General features: G+C 35.5%; 2 protein-coding genes across 5 annotated transcripts; one reads left to right on the forward strand and one right to left on the reverse strand.

The window, feature by feature from the left end:
• The first annotated feature begins 617 nt into the window (after nucleotides 1-617).
• Nucleotides 618-11,624, forward strand: LOC105777136 (uncharacterized). 4 transcript variants are annotated; one of them, XM_052622090.1, is made up of 8 exons: nucleotides 618-765; nucleotides 851-926; nucleotides 1,118-2,309; nucleotides 3,228-3,288; nucleotides 3,381-3,496; nucleotides 9,219-9,309; nucleotides 9,927-9,974; nucleotides 11,313-11,624. In XM_052622090.1, exons 3-8 carry the CDS (start codon nucleotides 1,129-1,131, stop codon nucleotides 11,409-11,411), a joined length of 1,596 nt encoding a protein of 531 aa, XP_052478050.1. In that variant the 5' UTR covers nucleotides 618-765; nucleotides 851-926; nucleotides 1,118-1,128; the 3' UTR covers nucleotides 11,412-11,624. The 4 variants fall into 4 exon arrangements, 3 of the variants coding, with proteins under 3 accessions (XP_052478050.1, XP_052478051.1, XP_052478052.1); XM_052622091.1 differs by having other exon boundaries at nucleotides 1,377-2,309; XM_052622092.1 differs by lacking the exon at nucleotides 851-926 and having other exon boundaries at nucleotides 626-765; nucleotides 1,377-2,309.
• Nucleotides 11,625-11,698: 74 nt separating this feature from the next.
• Nucleotides 11,699-15,388, reverse strand: LOC105777135 (protein NRT1/ PTR FAMILY 5.1). Its single transcript, XM_012600211.2, has 4 exons — nucleotides 15,166-15,388; nucleotides 14,626-14,843; nucleotides 13,383-13,939; nucleotides 11,699-12,661 (listed from the first exon to the last, which is right to left on the reverse strand). Exons 1-4 carry the CDS (start codon nucleotides 15,266-15,268, stop codon nucleotides 11,788-11,790), a joined length of 1,752 nt encoding a protein of 583 aa, XP_012455665.1. The 5' UTR covers nucleotides 15,269-15,388; the 3' UTR covers nucleotides 11,699-11,787.
• Between the last annotated feature and the right edge of the window lie 2,058 nt (nucleotides 15,389-17,446).

The following is a 17,446-nucleotide window of genomic DNA, read 5'->3' on the forward strand; positions in this document are numbered from 1 at the left end:
TATATATATTATTTTAATGATTTGGAAAGAGCGGAGCTGATGCTGATCCACATGAAAAAGAGATAAAAATGTAATAAAGATGAAAATGAAGAAAGCATAAAACAAACAAAGCAAATAAAAAAAAGTAATCAAAGTGAAGAGGTATTTAATGTTTTCTTTTTCTTTTGTAAAAGTTCATCAACTATGATTTTTGATGATATTGGATATGGAAAATTTATCTGCAAAATTTTTATTTTTCCATGTGGCAACTGATTTTTAATACGAATTATTTTATTTATTTTAAGACTTTTAAAATTTTTTACAATAATTGTTAAGAAAAATTTTAAAATATCAAAATAATTTTTCATTATAGTTTAGGGATCAAATTAGCTATTAACCCTTTGAATTAAAGTGCAGTGTTATTTTTAAACTGAAGTTAACAGCGAGTGACAAGCATGTAACAATTTAATAACATTAATGACTATTACGTAACTTTTAAAAGTTGAGTGATCGAAATGTAATTTTAAATAAAGTTTAGGGATAGATAATGTAGTTTACCCTTAAACTTTTCAATATACCAAAAAAGAAAAAGTAAAAAGGTTCAGAACTTTCGAAAAAATTGAATTTGACAAAAGCGTGGAAAATTCAAAATCAAAGGCCCAAAAGGAATTGCGTGTAGGGGAAACACCTTGAGCCCACCGTCCATTTCCCACCAGTTTGCGCCCCATTGTTCTCTTCAGATTCTGCCTCGACGATTTCGTTTTCATATTTCAACAATTATGCCAGGTTTGCGCCCTTGAATTTCCTTCACTCTTTTGTTACTTGCTACAAACTGCAAAACCCAACATGCCTTGTTGTATTTCTTTTGAAGAAAAAGATGATCAAGGCTGGTTAATGCCAAAACGAAGATGAACTTTTATAGTTTATTTGTTTTTCTTGCAAAAAAGGTATGACAGTCTCGTGCTTACTTTCTTCCTATTGGGTATATTTGGTGAAAAAAAATGGTTGGAATTGAATAGAACTAATATTTGGTTACTAGGAAGGTTGAGTTGGAATGAAGAGTGAATTTTTTTATTAGTGGACGTAATTTGGGAGTGCTAGGGAAAAGACTCAGATACCTGTTGTTGAATTATAGCAGGTGAATTGCTAATGGAGACTTCAATATCTAGTTCAATTGAAACCGGCTTAGTTTATGTATCTGAACTTGGGAAACGAGATTTTTTATGTGACTGGATGCCTGGAAATGGAAATTGGCAGGTATCTCCTAAATTGGATGATACTTGTCAGAGTGGATGCAAAGAGGCTGAGTATTCATGCCCTCCTTTGCCAAGATCTGGTTCTCAACAGTCATCGATGAGTGTTCTGTCTGAAATTCCTGTGCCTGCTTTTGTTTTCAGTAGGAGGAAGAAACGGCAAGGCAGCAGCGGCATTGGTTCTGCTTCTGTTGCCAACTGTTGTGCGGAGGCCCCAATGAATTCAAAGAGAAGTGGGGCTTGTCTTTCTGTTGTCAGCTCTGATGCTTTTTCAGTGGCAACATTGGAGCGAATTGAAGTTTCTCATGGTGAACATAGAAATGTAGCTGTTGGAGATACCGTGATGCCTCTTGCATGCAATAGAGAGCCTCACGGTTTAAAGTATGAATCTGCTAATGGATGTTCTGCCATGGACGACCGTAGTTCTGATGATGCACATAAAACTGTTATGCTGAAATCCATAGATGTAGACAGTATAAATGATAGTTGTTCATCATCGAAGTCAAATATGGATACTTTATTAGCTTCCACGAAAAGTGAGATGGATGAAAATGGTGAGTGCACCTCCTCTAGTGTAATAGGTGCTGAAGTTTTAAGGGAAGATCTATATGAAAAAGGTATGTGCCTCCCTGTACTTCGGAAGCCGGAGAATGTTGAGGAAGTTGGGCCATCTAGGGCTCGTGCTATTGAGGAAATTGGTACTATCGGGGTTAGTAGGTGTTCTAGGTTATGCAAAATTTGTGACCGTTTGGGAACAACACAAAAGATGCTGATTTGTGATAATTGTGAAGAGGCATTTCATGTACGTTGCTGCAGACCGAAGATAAAGAAACCACCTGTTGATGAGTGGTATTGTATTTCGTGTATGAAACAGAAGCGAATAGTGCTCAAGGAGACTCTTGCAAGAAGGTCTTCTAGTATCACTGGTGGAATGGGCAAAGAAAGAGATGGATCATCTAAATGGGAAGTCAGTCCAATAGAATTAATGTTGAGAGATGCTGAGCCTTATACAACTAGCGTTCGAATTGGCAAGGGTTTTCAAGCAGAAGTTCCTGACTGGTCTGGTCCAATTGATATGTATGTTCCATGAACTAATTATTTTTTAATTAATTGTCTATATGGAATGCATTACTTTATAGGCTCTCTAATTGAGTGCATAGGAAAACATAGATATGAATGATGCTCGTTTCTATTTGAGGTTTTATTTATGTTATGTTCCCAAATGTTTATAACTACATTGCCCTTTGTGACATATGAAAATCTGTCTGAAGCACAAGGGAGTCAAAAGTATTATTTGATGCTTATAATATACGAGGAGCTTAAAGGAGAGCTTGCTAATAGGTTATATTGATTATAAACAATTATCTATTTTGTAAGAAAAATCCTAGGCATAGATTCTGTCTTGACCTAGAGACAAGACATAAAATTTGACTTTATTAGCAGGCTAATTGCATTGACCTTGAAGAAACCAATGCCAACTATCTTTCTTTCTATTACACTGATAGGCTTTCTTTGATCACTTGTCATGTTGTCCATCTAATTGATGAATATTTCACACATGGAAAAAGCAATTCCACTTTTTATTATGAATAGATCACCACTATGTTGATGTGATCTTGCCTAAGTATCTTTCTTTACTGAAGAAGTCAGAATCTAGAATTCCAATTTATGAAATTTAGCTAGGAACTGTTATGATGTCCCATATAATAGATAGGTAGACTAATCTTCTCATTAACCTTCCTTCTCTAAGATGTTTTATAAGTTCTTTCCAAGGCTCTTTTATGAGTTAAAAGTATATTCTGATAGAAAGCGCACTGCTTTAGCTACCGCTTTATTTTGGAATCCTGCATACATTTCATAATTAGAGGGTGAAATAGAATTAATAATTTTCAGCTTAGGGAAAGTTAGTCTTTTTGAAAAGTATAGGTGCTATTGTGTGATTTCTCGATTCACAAGTGTTGTCCTTCATAAATAGTTTCTTGTTATACTATGCAGTGATGTTGATACCATTGGCGAACCCCTAAACTTGGATCCTTCAGAATATACTTATTACCACGTAAGGCTTTGATATATGTCTAGGTTAGCATTGCCATTTTGCAGACAAGTAACAATATAGTTTGAGGGGAATTGACATGTCTTTCTTTGTAGGAAAAGAATTCAAACAAGTCATCTAAATTAAGCTCAAAAGGGAACTGGCTTCAATGCCAAGAATTTGTAGAAGGCAAAGGAGGCAGTAAAGGAACCATCTGTGGAAAGTGGCGCAGGTATAGTTTGTTCGCTTCAATAGTTTTCTTTCTTTCTTGCCATTTATGTTAGCACAAGTTGATATTTTTGAAAACTCATGGCATTTTTTTTTGTATGGAACAACAATCAGTTTATTTCTGATTAACTTGGAGATGAATTATTATGAAACTTAGAATGATATCAGTTCTTTATGTCTGAAAGCTTGAATGTTGGACAAAGGGAGCCATATCATGAATTGAACATGTTACATTATGATAAATGTTGATATCGTTGATCCTCTAGTAGAAAACGACAAAAAATTGTCAATGTACAAAGAATGAACTCAAATAGAATTCAGACAAGGATATATGTCCATATATCACTCTCCTTTTCATTATCATATGCTTAATGGTTAGTAGATGATTCTATTTCTCATAGTAAAAGTTGAAATTAAGGAGATGGAAGTTTTGCATACCTTATTCCATATCAATTTAACTGGTCAACTGTACATGCCTAATATATTTGTTGGAATCCCTATGATTAAGGACAGAAAACTTACCTTATTACTAGGAGTTCCCTTGTAAATAGAAACCAATCTCAGTCACTGATTCTTAGGAAGTTAGGGATTGTTTTCTTGATTGTGTTATTCCTCTCTTTATAATTGTAAACTAATTAGTAGAAAAAGAAGAAATGAGTTTTTTTCTCTAAGTTTGTTCATGGTATCAGAGCTTTAGGATTCATTCAATCCTACTCTTTCGTCTCTAATCTCCCTTCCTAAAAATCCCTTCGGTTTAGTCCTCCCATGGGTGATGTCAATAAAACTCTGTCTGAAACTGAGACTTCTCAAATAACTCAGAATGTCAATCAGGGAATCACTCAAAGTGAACTTAATTCCTCCCTTATAATCACCAATCATCGGCTAGATGGGAAGAACTTCTTGCAATGGTCTCAGTCGGTCTTTATGGTGATTCATGGTCGTGGCAAATTAGGGTACATCAATGGAGAAATTCCACGACCAACCACAGTTGACCCTACTTATGCCACTTGGGAACTCAACAACTCAATTGTAATGGCTTGGCTAATTAATTCGATGGAAGGCCATATAAGCCGCACCTATCTTTTTTTCAAAACTGCAAAAGACATGTGGGATGCAGTAAAAAAAAACTACTCGGATCTTGGAAACGCCTCTCAAGTATTTGAGATCAAGCTTAAGTTAAAGAATATCCGACAAGTGATACTCGAAGTAACTCACTACTACAACAATCTGAAAATTTTGTGGCAGGAACTGGATATGTACTATGAGGCAGATTGGGGTGAAGGCATAGAACACAACAAGTTTATGACCCATCTCAACAATGAACGTCTTTATGAGTTTCTAGCAGGACTGAACCGTGAGTTAGATGAGGTCCGTGGCCGAATTCAGGGCAGATCACCTCTCCTAACCATCGGTGAAGCATTTGCAGAAGTTAGAAGAGAAGAAAAGCGCCGTCTTGTCATGATGGGAGATTCAAAGGAACCTAAAACTATGACACCGCTTGGCAACTGTCCTACTGAGACCTCTACCCTCATCTCCAGAGGTCTACTGCCACAAAAACTACGTGCTGGAAATGATTCTAGATCAACCAGACCATGGTGTAACTACTGCAACCGTGTTGGTCATACAAAGGAAAAATGCTTCAAACTCCATGGCTATCTTGAAAAAAACAGAAGGATAATAAGACTGCCTTGTTATCCTCCACTGCTGCGGATGATGTTCTCGATGTTCGCCTAACCAAAACCCAACTTGAGACTCCCCATAAGATACTTGGTACTTCCACTGCTCATGGATCTCTAGCCACTCAAGGTACTGCCCTCAACATTGCCTTTGAATCTAATAATCAATCCTCTTGGATACTCGATTCGGGTGCCTCCGATCACATGACAGGTGACTCCACGTTGTTTCACACATACAATCCTTGTCATAACAAGTCCCGAATCCGCATAGCTGACGGTTCTTACTCACCTGTGGCTGGAGTAGGAGAAGTACAAATAACAGAGAATTTTTCTCTCGATAAAGTCCTACATGTCCCAAACTTGTCCTGTAATTTACTTTCAATCAGTAAACTTACTAAGGATGAAAAAGTTCTTGTTGAATTTTCTGCAATTGGTTGTGTGATACAGGAACAGAAATCGGGGAGGATGATTGGCACTGCTAAAGTTGATGATGGACTATATGTTTGGAATAAAGACAGTACACAAGGGGGATTGGCTCTATCCACTTTAAAAGAGGACACTATTATGTTATGGCATCGTAGGTTAGGGCATCCAAATTTTTTGTATTTGAAGAAACATCTTCCGCTGTTATTTCGAAATAAAAGTGTTAATTCCTTGAAGTGTGAAATTTGCCAATTATCCAAACGTACCCGTGTGTCATACCCATTAAAACCATATATTCAGTCCCAACCATTTTTATTAATCCACAGTGACCTATGGGGAGCTAGCCGAGTGAAAAATATTACGGGGGCTAGGTGGTTTATAACATTCATTAATGATCACACTAGGGTCTGTTGGGTTTATCTCCTCAAAGAAAAATCTGAAACACCCAAAGTATTCCAAAATTTTCATTCAATGGTTCGAACCCAGTTCAACTCTACCATACATACTCTCCACACTGACAATGGGAGAGAATACTTTAACTCTGTCCTAAGCCCATACTTTTTTGACCAAGGCATTATACACCAAAGCTCTTGTCCTGACACTCTTCAACAAAAGCGGGATCTCCAGAGAAAAATCGACATCTCTCCTTCGTGGCTCGAGCCATAATGTTCACCATGAATGTTCCAAAATACTTGTGGGGAGAGGCTGTCCTCACTGCCTGTTATCTCATAAACCGAATGCAATCAAAGGTCCTCAATTTCCAAACACCTCTAAATACCCTTCTAAAGGCCTTTCCTCTATTTCGTATTCCTACTCTTCCAGCCAAAATATTCGGTTGCAAAGCTTTTGTCCATAACCATCAACCAGATCAATCCAAACTTGATCCTCGAGCCCACACTTGCATCTTCATTGGATATTCCCCCACACAAAAAAGGCTATAAATGTTACTCACCAACCTTGCGCCGAGTGTTTGTCTCTCGGGATGTTACCTTCTTTGAAAATAAACCATACTTTGTAGCATCTCATCTTCAGGGGGAGGCTTTCAATGAAGATGAGACCCTTAATACTCTCCTCATTATACCTCATGATCCTACCACTACTATCACAAACAAGCCTAACAACCAAGGTGCTATCCCAAATTTAGATACTGTTTCCCCTGTGCAGCAAGAAGTTAGCACGATCCCAGATTTAGATACTGTTTTCCCTGTGCAGCAAGAAGTTAGCACGATCCTTCCCAATAACAATACCTCCACCGAAGTGCAATAGCCCCCTGATTATGGAAAACAACAAAAATAGGTTCCCGAAATACAGGTTTACTCCCGACGGAATCGTTCTCCTGAAACTGATACAGCAGTGCCAATTGCATCCCCAATCGAGGACTGTTCTAAAACAGAAGTCTCACCTCCGTCACCATCCATCTATCTTCCAATTGCAGTTCGAAAGGGCACAAGGAGCTGCACTCAACACCCTATTTCTCGGTTTGTGTCCTATAGAAATTTATCTAAGTCTTACAAAGTTTTTGTGACTAATGTTGATTCTGTAAAAACTCCAAAAAATACAGAAGAGGCTTTTGAATCAGATGAGTGGAGACAAGCTGTGATGGAAGAAATGAAAGCCCTAAAAAACAATGAAACATGGGAAGTCTCGGATCTACCTAAGGAAAAAGAAAAACAGTAGGATGCAAATGGATCTTCACTACGAAATTTAAATCCGATGGCCGTTTTGACCGATACAAGGCTCGACTTGTGGCTAAAGGATTCACTCAAACTTATGGTCTTGACTACGAGACGTTTGCACCGATTGCCAAGCTAAACTCCATTCGAGTCCTCCTATCTCTTGCTGCCAACCTTGATTGGCACTTGACTCAATTGGATGTAAAAAATGCTTTTCTCAACGGGGAATTAAATGAAGAGGTGTACATGGATTTCCCACCCGATTTGCAACCATGTGTGCAAGTTATGACAATTGAGAAGTTGTCATTCAAGGAAATTGTGAATCAACCGATTTGCAAAAGCTATGACTAGTAGAAATTACATTCAAGGACAGGCAGACCACACCATGTTCTACAAGCACTCGGAAAAGGGAAAATGCTGCATCCTCATCGTTTATGTGGATGATATAATATTAACAGGAGATGACTCAAGCGAAATTGTGAGGTTGAAAGAATTCCTTGGTACAGAGTTTGAACTTAAAGACTTGGGGAATCTTAAATACTTTCTTGGTATGGAGGTAGCAGGGTCCCAAATAGGTATTTCCATCTCCCAAAGGAAATATGTTCTTGATCTACTGTCAGAAGTTGGTTTGATGGGCTGCAAACCAGCCGAAACTCCTATGGACTTTAACCTTAAATTGGGAACTGATGAGGATGGAGAAGAAATCGACAGGGGGAGATATCAACGACTAGTAGGAAGACTCATCTACCTATCTCACACCCGTCCAGACATAGCCTTCAGTGTGAGTGTTATCAGTCAGTACATGCATGCCCGAGGGAGAAGCACCTGGAAGCTGCATATAGAATATTAAGGTATCTAAAAGGAACTCCTAGTAAAGGCCTGTATTTCAAGAAAACTGCCAACCAAAATGTGGAAGTCTACACTGATGTAGACTGGGCAGGTTCTGTTAATGATAGACGCTCTACAAGTGGCTATTGTAGTTATGTTTGGGGTAACCTCGTGACGTGGAGAAGCAAAAAATAGTTTGTGGTAGCACGCAGCAGTTCAGAGGTAGAGTATTGAGCACTATCTCATGGTATATGCGAAGGAGTTTGGATACAAAGACTTATGGGGGAACTAAAAGTGCCTTACACCAGACCTATGAAGATGTACTGTGACAACCAGGCAGCTGTTAGCATAGCACATAATCTTGTGCATCACGATCGGACCAAACATGTGGAAATAGATCGCCACTTTATAAAAGAAAAAATACACTCAGGAGAAGTGTGCATCACCTACCTACCTACTAGACAACAAGTTGCAGATGTGTTAACTAAAAGTTTAAAGAACTTATTGGCAAGCTGGGTTTGATAAACATCTACACTCCAGCTTGAGGGGGAGTGTTGGAATTCCTATGATTAAGGACAGAAAACTTACCTTATTACTAGGAGTTCCCTTGTAAATAGAAACTAATCTCAGTCACCGATTACTAGGATTGTTTCCTTGATTGTGTTATTCCTCTCTTTATAACTGTAAACTAATTAGTAGAAAAAGAAGAAATGAGTATTTTTTTTCTCTAAGTTTGTTCAATATTGTTGATAATGATAATTTTGGATAAAGATGATTAAATTGTTTTGAAAAGCCAGAAGAATTCAGTTCAAAACTGCCAACTTACTAAGAATGAATTTTGATGGCTCAGCATAGCACATTTCTTGTCAGATGATTGGTCAATGCTGTACACTTAAGATATTGTTGATAATGATAATTGTGGATAAAGAAGATGAAATTGTTCTGAAGAGCTAGAGGAATTTGGTTCAAACTACATACTAGGCATTACATAGATGAGCTATTGGTATTTTCTACTCCATTGCTAGTAACTTAACATGCTTATAAGTTTAAAGTCTCTTTCTTGGTGTTCTTTTCTCCTTGTATCACTCATGCAAGATTTTTAACATTTTAAGTTCTTGCTTTATAGGGCTCCGCTTTTCGAAGTCCAAACTGATGATTGGGAGTGCTTCTGCTCTGTGCAATGGGATCCATCCCATGCTGATTGTTCTGTACCTCAGGTGATAACCCTTTTAGCGTCTTAATTTCTCCTATGTCCTTTTCTCTGGATTGCTACCTTCAGGTTATGGTACCTGACTTGGGAATTTATATTAATATGGGATATCTTCATGGAGCAGTAATCAGTTTAGAACTTTATTTGGTTCTTCCTGATAAGGAAAACTAGTCTGGGTCTGGGACTCATTCCAAAATGTTTCATTGGATGCTCAAACTTAAAGGTTGATCATGTTTGATGTGTCATCAATTTGCAGCTATTTTAATGCAACTCTTTTTTTTAATGTAGATGTCTATACAAGACTCAAATATAATGCCTCACCATCTTAAAAAATCTTTGGTTGTAGTCCATTGATCTGTCTGAAACAGAATCTGCTCTTTCGTATAAGTGGTAGTTTTATATGAAGTGCATGGCATATTGACTGCAACCACTTCTTTACCCCTCTCTTCTTATTACACTGATTCCCTGGTCAAGGTTTTACAACTATGGTATATGCTCCCTATTGTGTCTGGCTCTTTTATCATAAACATATAACTCGAGAAAAAAAGTTCAATTTTAGTCTGTCATAATTGTTACAAGTATGACATTTTACTCTAATCAAACTTGATGTATTTATTCTACCAGGAGCTGGAAACCGATCAAGTTTTGAAGCAACTCAAGTATATTGAGTTGGTATGTACGATTGTGCTCATTTACTTCACTAATTACTCAATGCAGTTTGTTTTTTGTTGTTGTTGTACTCAATATTTGAATATCAAATAATGCTGGAAGGAGGGTTACAGAAGCCTTGAGCTATGTTTGCAACTTGGGGCTAGCCCAAGGGATAAGAGAGGAGTGTGGTTGCAGTAAAGATCATAGGTTTGAGGCTACTTGTTGCAGAAACCAAGAGGAGTCATTTAGCAGACAGCATGGAATTTATGTTAATTAAACTATTAGATATGGGGGATTTAGAATTAATAGTTGTTCTGAGGAGACTACAGAACCTCTGAAGCTAGGCTACTTGTTGAAAGGGATTGTACTTCTGTTTTAGTCTCATAATTTTCCTTTTGTCTAAAGTATAATTAGCAAGTTGAAAGATTTAATTGAAGATTATTCAAGTTTGGGAGTTTGGACTGAAAGTAGTTGTACTGGTTTAGTAGAATAAATGCCATCATCGGTTAAGTTTTGAGTTTGCTGATCTTAACTATTATTTTTAAGTTGGACCATTTCATTTATTAGTAATTGGTTGTAGGCTGGATTCTTACAAGTTATTAGAGCTCGGGTTGTTTGTTGCCTAGTTTGTTACTATTCCTTTTTTTTCCCCCTTGTTTCTGTTATCTATGTGGAAGGCCTCATCTAGTTGACTTGTTATCATTGTCTCTTAGATGATGTGTTGTAATCTCACATTAGTCAAATATGAAGCTTGCTGTAGCTGATATCTGAGGTGTAGCCTTTTGACCTATTACTAATTGATTGTAGGTTGAAAAATTAGTGCCTAAGAAATAAGAACTAAATTCACACAATAACTCTCAAGAGCCACTCCTTCAAAATCCCTGCTTATTTATTTTGTAGGTTGAACTTAGTTTCTCCATAATATGCACCATAAAACCCTGTAGAACTGCAAATATTAAAAACTGTATGAAATGCCAAATTTGTTCTCTTTTCACGGAGAAAATGGAAGAAAAAAGAAATAAACTCCCGCAGCAAGTTAGATTTTGTCCTTGACATTAGGATCATGTATGCCCAAAGGATCTGTATTTTACAGAGAAACAAGGCTTGGATAGGTGAAACAAAAACTTGGGGTGGAATAAAATGTGATTTTATTCTACCAAATTTCTTGGACAACTGTTATTTAATTGTGTTATTAATTCATTATTTATATGGCTTCGGACATGCCTTGAGCCTAGAATCAAAGCACTCTTACTTATTGCATAGGACATTATAGGAATTCAGGATAGTTCTAAAATTCTGTAGCCTTTAATTTGTTTTAGTTGCTTAGGAGGCGGTTTTAACATTTCACATCCTGTGCAGTTGAGTCCTCGACAATCAGCTAAACAGCAAAAATTGAATCAGACCGAAAACTGTACCCCACAAAATGGTGAGGATGAAACAAGAAATGCACAAAGTTAGGTTGCCTGGCGTAGTAAATTTTTACGGATTACCTGTACACCTTACCTTCACCAGATTTTGTACATTTAGTAGTCATTACAAACCGATGATCGCAGTTTTGCAAATAGATAATTCTTCTTTCAGCAGTTGAACTCACTTCCTAATGTACTGTATTGAAGAGAATCATCAATTAAGAGTAGCATTTTGGGCATTGTCTTCATTCTTCAATTTCAATTCTCTAATTCTTTTGATGTATGATATATATAGTTTGCATTGTTAGAATTTAATATATTACTTCCTCATTAAAGTAGAAATGAAAACATTAATTGCTGCACATATCATTTATCACGAACATAATACCTTTTCTTACCACTCACCATCTTTTCAATATATATATTTATACTTGTAATCCTAGTGGAGATATCTCTAAGGCTTTACTCTCCAGTTCAATACAACCCTCATTGAATTCTATGGTTTCTCTTTTGTAGACATATTTGCTTGATGCCCAAAGAAAGGCCCCTAAGTTAAGGGTTGATATGACCAAAAGGAACCCATAATAGTAATCTAAATGAGAGTCATTCAAGTTGTCACCAATCCAGCTTTTGCCATTTCCTCCGCCTGTAATTTTATCCACCACTGTTACTAAAAAGCTGTTTAAGAAGTTCCCAACACCAATTCCACTGGTGAAAAATGTTGTCCCTAGGCTTTGCATGTCTTCTGGTGACTGGTCATAAAAGAATTCTAGCAGTCCAATGGCATTAAACACATCAGCAATCCCTAGCAGTACATACTGAGGCAACAGGCAGAATATGCTCATTGGGACAGTTTCCTTAGGTCCCATGATGTGATGCACTCTTATGACATGCATTCTTCGAACCTCGATTGCGTACGCAATAGCGATGGCAGCGATTTGGATGACAAATCCAATGCCGAGCCTTTGAAGAAGGGTTATTCCTCTAGGATTTCCGGTTTTTTGACGCATGAATGGTACAAAATAGCGGTCGTACATTGGTACGGAGAGGAGCATGGAGGATGTGACAAAGCTCCCAAGTGAAGCTGCTGGGATTTGAAAGCTTGAACCTAAGCTTCTGTCCATGGTGGTGCCTTGTTTCACAAATAATGTGTTTATTTGAGCCCATATTGTGCTGGGGATTAAGGTCACTAGCCATATTAAAAGCATCCCAAGAACAAGCTTGGTTCCTTCCACTTGAGTTACAGTGCAAGGTGGCTTACTTGAGTTGCCATCTTTCACTGCTGCCTTGTCCAAGAATCTGCAAACACAAATATGAATGAAAACGCCATCAAAATAAGATGATTTCATAGGCCATGTTAACTTATTGCATTGCAATGCAATGACGGAATCCACCACACGTTCCACAACTCATTTGTCTGGTTTTGTTGATAAATCCATGTGGTGGGGCCAGCTAGGCGCACCATTTCACTGTAATGTTAACCCCCCAACCCATATTCATCAGAAACCAACTTGGTCCCTCCACCCTCAACAGATTATGCCCATTGATCGTTAAAGGTATCTAAAAAGGAGTGCTAAAGCAATTTCACGTGGAAGGAATTTATTAACCAAATAGCCATCAAATTCTGCACAATAAGCCCCACTTTTGCATTTGGCACTGGAGATTTTTATCAAATATTCAGTAGTTACATTACGTCTGGTCTTTTCTAAAATCAAGTCAAATGCGAAAAAATTCTTTTGACAATTATTTTCTACGTTTATAAGATTTGAAACTGAGATCTTATTTAAGGGATACCGAGTTGCTTACTACGGGGTCCAACAATGTTGGTAGCTATGTACATGACTTTGCAGGCCCCATTGCACCTGTTTCTAGCACCATGGATTTAAAGCACTTCGCACTTTGGAATCTTGTACTAATTCAAACTGACGATGCACTTAAACAGATTCCATGCTTATTTGTTTTATCTCATAACAGTGGAAAATTTGATACTACAGTTGAATGTTACAGTGGGAAAACTCACCTGAAAATAGGAGTGTAATGGACTTGCCTTTTCCCACTGTTAATGTACTGTTGAGGCTCATGTTCATGAAGCTGACATGGGTGGTTAGGGAGCTGAAGTTTTCGATTCCGAAAGGCGGTAATGGGGACTTGAATAAGGTCCCTAGCAGGACTTTTAGTCTTCTTCACTTTGTGTCTGTAAATTGGGGTCCCAAGATAAAACACAAAGAGTGAGAAGAGGAGACCAACTGTTGGGATGCCATAGCCAAGTCCCCAACCCAAGTTTTCTTGAATGTAAACAAGGGCAAGAGTGGCAACCAAGGCACCCAAGAAAGAGCTAAACATCCACCAATTGAAGAAGGAGACTTTGAGCTCCTTTTCTTGGGGATTGAAATCATCAAACTGGTCTGCCCCAAAGGTTGATATGTTGGGTTTTGTTCCCCCTGCTCCTATGGCTATGGTGTAAAGTGATGTATAGAAGAACACTATTTGCAGAGTTGAGGCCTTGTTACAAATACCATCTGTGCAAGTTGGCCTCAGTGATTTCATTGAAACTGTTGTTGTCAGCAATATCATTCCCTGTTTCACATTTCACCATGACATATTAATCAACTGAGTTAAATGCTTCAATGCAACGTATTTAAATAATGCACCATTCATTGTTTAATGAGTACATGCAAGTCAAATCAAGTTCCCTCTAGCACTAGGAACAATTTTCTGTACTTATCAAATGAATACAAATTAATTCATGTCGGTTCTCATTCTAATGGACAATTATTCAATGAATTTAAATACTAGAATAGTGTCCTAATATTAAGAGCAAAAAGAAAAAGAAGGCAAGACGGAATCTTCTATTATGGCTCTAATGAAAATCATATATGCTTTGTTGGAGAACAAATTATAAAGCAGTGGCTAATATGAATGTTAGTTAAGGCTAATAAATAAAAAACTTAGTATTCATTGGACCCACAATAACCAACAAAAAGATGACTGAACCCAATTTGCCTTCTGATAGTAGGTATCTAGAAATATGGTCCAAACAAATGGTACGACCTCCTTGGTGGATGAAGATATAGTGAATATAAACCTCATCATTAGCTAAGATACATTTTGGATTTATGTGATGACTTTGAAGATTGCCTTTCTGATTTTAATCATCACCGGCTCAAGTGGTGTTTATTATGATTGGAGATGTAAGGAATATTATCATGATGAATTGGAATGAATATCGAAGAGGGAAAGAAATGAAATAATTGGTGATTTACCACGACATAGATGAGAGATGAAACGGTGAAAGTCCAGAATCGACCCAAGTAAGTATCTGCAATGTATGCTCCGATAATTGGTGTAATCCAGACCGATCCTGACCAGTTATTCACATTTCTAACAGATGAAACTGTATCTTCATGAAGTTGGGTGGTCAAGTAGTTCACTAAGTTTGAAGCTACTCCATAGAAAGCCATCCTTTCAAATGCTTCATATCCTGTTCACACATAAACATTACGTATTAGACTTCAACCAGAATACACGAGGACTGAAGAAACATAAAATCAAACACCATAAGAACATTTCATTTTTGTGGTAATTTTCTGTCAAGAATAAAACTTAGTCACCAGACAACAGTTATTGACGAATCTACTTTTGTATGATAAACTGTTTGGCAAGGAAATGCAAATGAGCAAACAAGGGGCAAATACTAGTTGAAAATAGGATCAGGTTTATCGTGCTTTCAGACATAATGGATTTTATGATAATCCACTATGAAATGAACTAAGTTGGAAGGGAAAAGGGTGATGGTTTCTTACCAACAAGGAAAGCACAGGCTTTCCATTTTCCAGTTTTAGAGGCAAGCACGGGACGGCCACGAAGATCAACAGTGCCATCTTGGGTATAACCTTTGGTTTCCATTAGATTAGAGAAGCTATAGGGGAATGGTGGAAGCAGTGAAGCAAGATAATAATAATAAGACGTAGAAGACGACTTGGTTCAGCTTATAAGCAAAAGGTATAGTAAAAGCTTTTACTCACTTACTCTAATTTCTAAACACACAACGTCAAAGCCCGCCCTTTATATAGAATGCTGAGTTATGGTTTACAAAATATAAAATATTTTTATCTAATTAAATTTAACATTTAAAATTGAGTTAATTTTACTGTTCATATTTATTTTATAGTTTATATCCATGGTTCATAATTGTTCTTTCTAATAACATCGTCTTCAAAATTGAACTATATCTCTTCTTAAAAATACTGTGTATTTTATCATTAGATTTAACACTTCTTGATTCATATTAAATTTTAGATCACAAATTGTTACGAGTGAATATACATTTTAATTAATTATTTGATAAATATTTTTATTTTAGGTACTTAATGTAAGTAATCATTATAACAATAATTAAAATATACAAAATATGATAATAAAAATAACAAAGCAACATTAAAGTAATTCTACAATGTTAAAAAAAAATATTTGCACAACTTTAAAAGATGAAGATGTTGTAAACCCATACTTTTTACTATTTTAGCTAATTTTTTATGTTATATTAACAATGCATTAAATAATATTATTTTGAAACTTAAAACAAATTAGGGTAATTTATATTAGTAGCCACCAAACTATGGTTTTTTTGTCACCTAATTATTTAAAGTTGTCACCCAATTATTAATAATTTTTTAGTCATCTAACTATGAAAAGTTACAAAATGGTCACTCAACTATTCAATTTACCAACCGACTAATGTAAAACCAAAAACCCAAAAATCCAAAATAATAATAATTAGTAATATATATGATAATTTATATAGAAAAATAGAGTTTAGGTTTTTATTTTTGATTTTTCAAATTATATTTATTTTATTTTATAGATTAAATATTATATTGATGATATTATATTGTATTTATTAATTTTGTTATTAAATTATTATTCTAATTTTAATTTAATATATTTTTAAATATCAATTTAATAATAAATATTATTTTGTCTATTCAAAAGTTTAATAGTAAATATTATTTTCCTCACTCTTGGTATGTAGTAGGGACGAAGCAAGAAAATATTTTTAGAGGGCCGAAATTAAATTGTAATTTTTACGATAGTAAATGTGTAATTTTACAATTTTAATAGTCTATATCTTTATAATTTTTAAAGGATTAAATCAAATTTTTCTCATTTTTAGGGGGCAACATGCAATTTTACCTTTATTAATTTAAAATTTTAAAAATATTAAAAGGCCTAAATGGAAAATTTTCTATTTTAGGGGGGTCAAGGCCCCTACCAGCCCCCTGAATTCGCCCTTGGTATGTAGTAGCTTTAAAACTTGTGACTAGCGTCTATCCCTTAATAGACCTATAAAATGTAAAAAATTAGTCACTAAGCTTACTCTAGTAGATACCTTAATAAATCAATTTTTTTCTAAACTTATATATATATATATATCATACATTTCAATATATAAAGGTAATACTTATAAAAGGAGATGCATCAACATTCAATGATTAGGTATTTTTATTCAGTAGCAAAAACTCACTAAGAAAAAAGTTTAAAATTTCATTATTATTTTAATTTAGATTTTAATTATGATTTGAAGTTAATAATAAATGTTAATTTTGTTACTTGGATTTTTTTTAAATTTGTGTTTATATATTTATTCAGTTGGCGTCATTCATCAAATCAGACTTCAATCTAGTTAGAAAATTGTCAAAAACTCTATTTTATTTGCTAAGTAAGTTATACAATTATTTGAGTATTTTGGTATCTTTTATTTTTATAAATCAATAAAAATTATCCATAATGAAATTTGAACCAAAGATACTATGCATATAAAACCTTTTCATTTACCATTTTACTAAATCAAATATTTATTTTTATATGAAACTTTAACAAATATATTTGTTATATATATTTTATAAATTTGTGTATCTATACTATTTATTTAAACTTTTTATTGTGTTGGTGTTATTCACCAATCGGGTCTCAACTCGATTAGGGATTACCAAAAACCATTTAATTTGCAAAGCAAGTTACATGATTATGTGGGTATTTTTGTCTTTATATATTTTATAAATCAATAAATATTTATCAATAATG

The sequence above is a fragment of the Gossypium raimondii genome, chromosome 10, assembly GCF_025698545.1.
Source record: "Gossypium raimondii isolate GPD5lz chromosome 10, ASM2569854v1, whole genome shotgun sequence".
Taxonomy (NCBI): Eukaryota; Viridiplantae; Streptophyta; class Magnoliopsida; order Malvales; family Malvaceae; genus Gossypium; species Gossypium raimondii.

What these genes read in the sequence shown, in the direction of transcription:
- LOC105777136 (XM_052622090.1), top strand. Translation starts at nt 1,129, where the DNA reads ATGGAGACTTCAATATCTAGTTCAATTGAAACCGGCTTAGTTTATGTA. An exon ending in CAGAATATACTTATTACCAC is followed by an intron (nt 3,289 to 3,380) that starts GTAAGGCTTTGA and finishes CTTTCTTTGTAG; the next exon opens with GAAAAGAATTCAAACAAGTC. An exon ending in ATCTGTGGAAAGTGGCGCAG is followed by an intron (nt 3,497 to 9,218) that starts GTATAGTTTGTT and finishes CTTGCTTTATAG; the next exon opens with GGCTCCGCTTTTCGAAGTCC.
- LOC105777135 (XM_012600211.2), bottom strand. Translation starts at nt 15,268, where the DNA reads ATGGAAACCAAAGGTTATACCCAAGATGGCACTGTTGATCTTCGTGGC. An exon ending in AGCCTGTGCTTTCCTTGTTG is followed by an intron (nt 14,844 to 15,165) that starts GTAAGAAACCAT and finishes ATGTGTGAACAG; the next exon opens with GATATGAAGCATTTGAAAGG. An exon ending in CATTACACTCCTATTTTCAG is followed by an intron (nt 12,662 to 13,382) that starts GTGAGTTTTCCC and finishes TTGTGTTTGCAG; the next exon opens with ATTCTTGGACAAGGCAGCAG.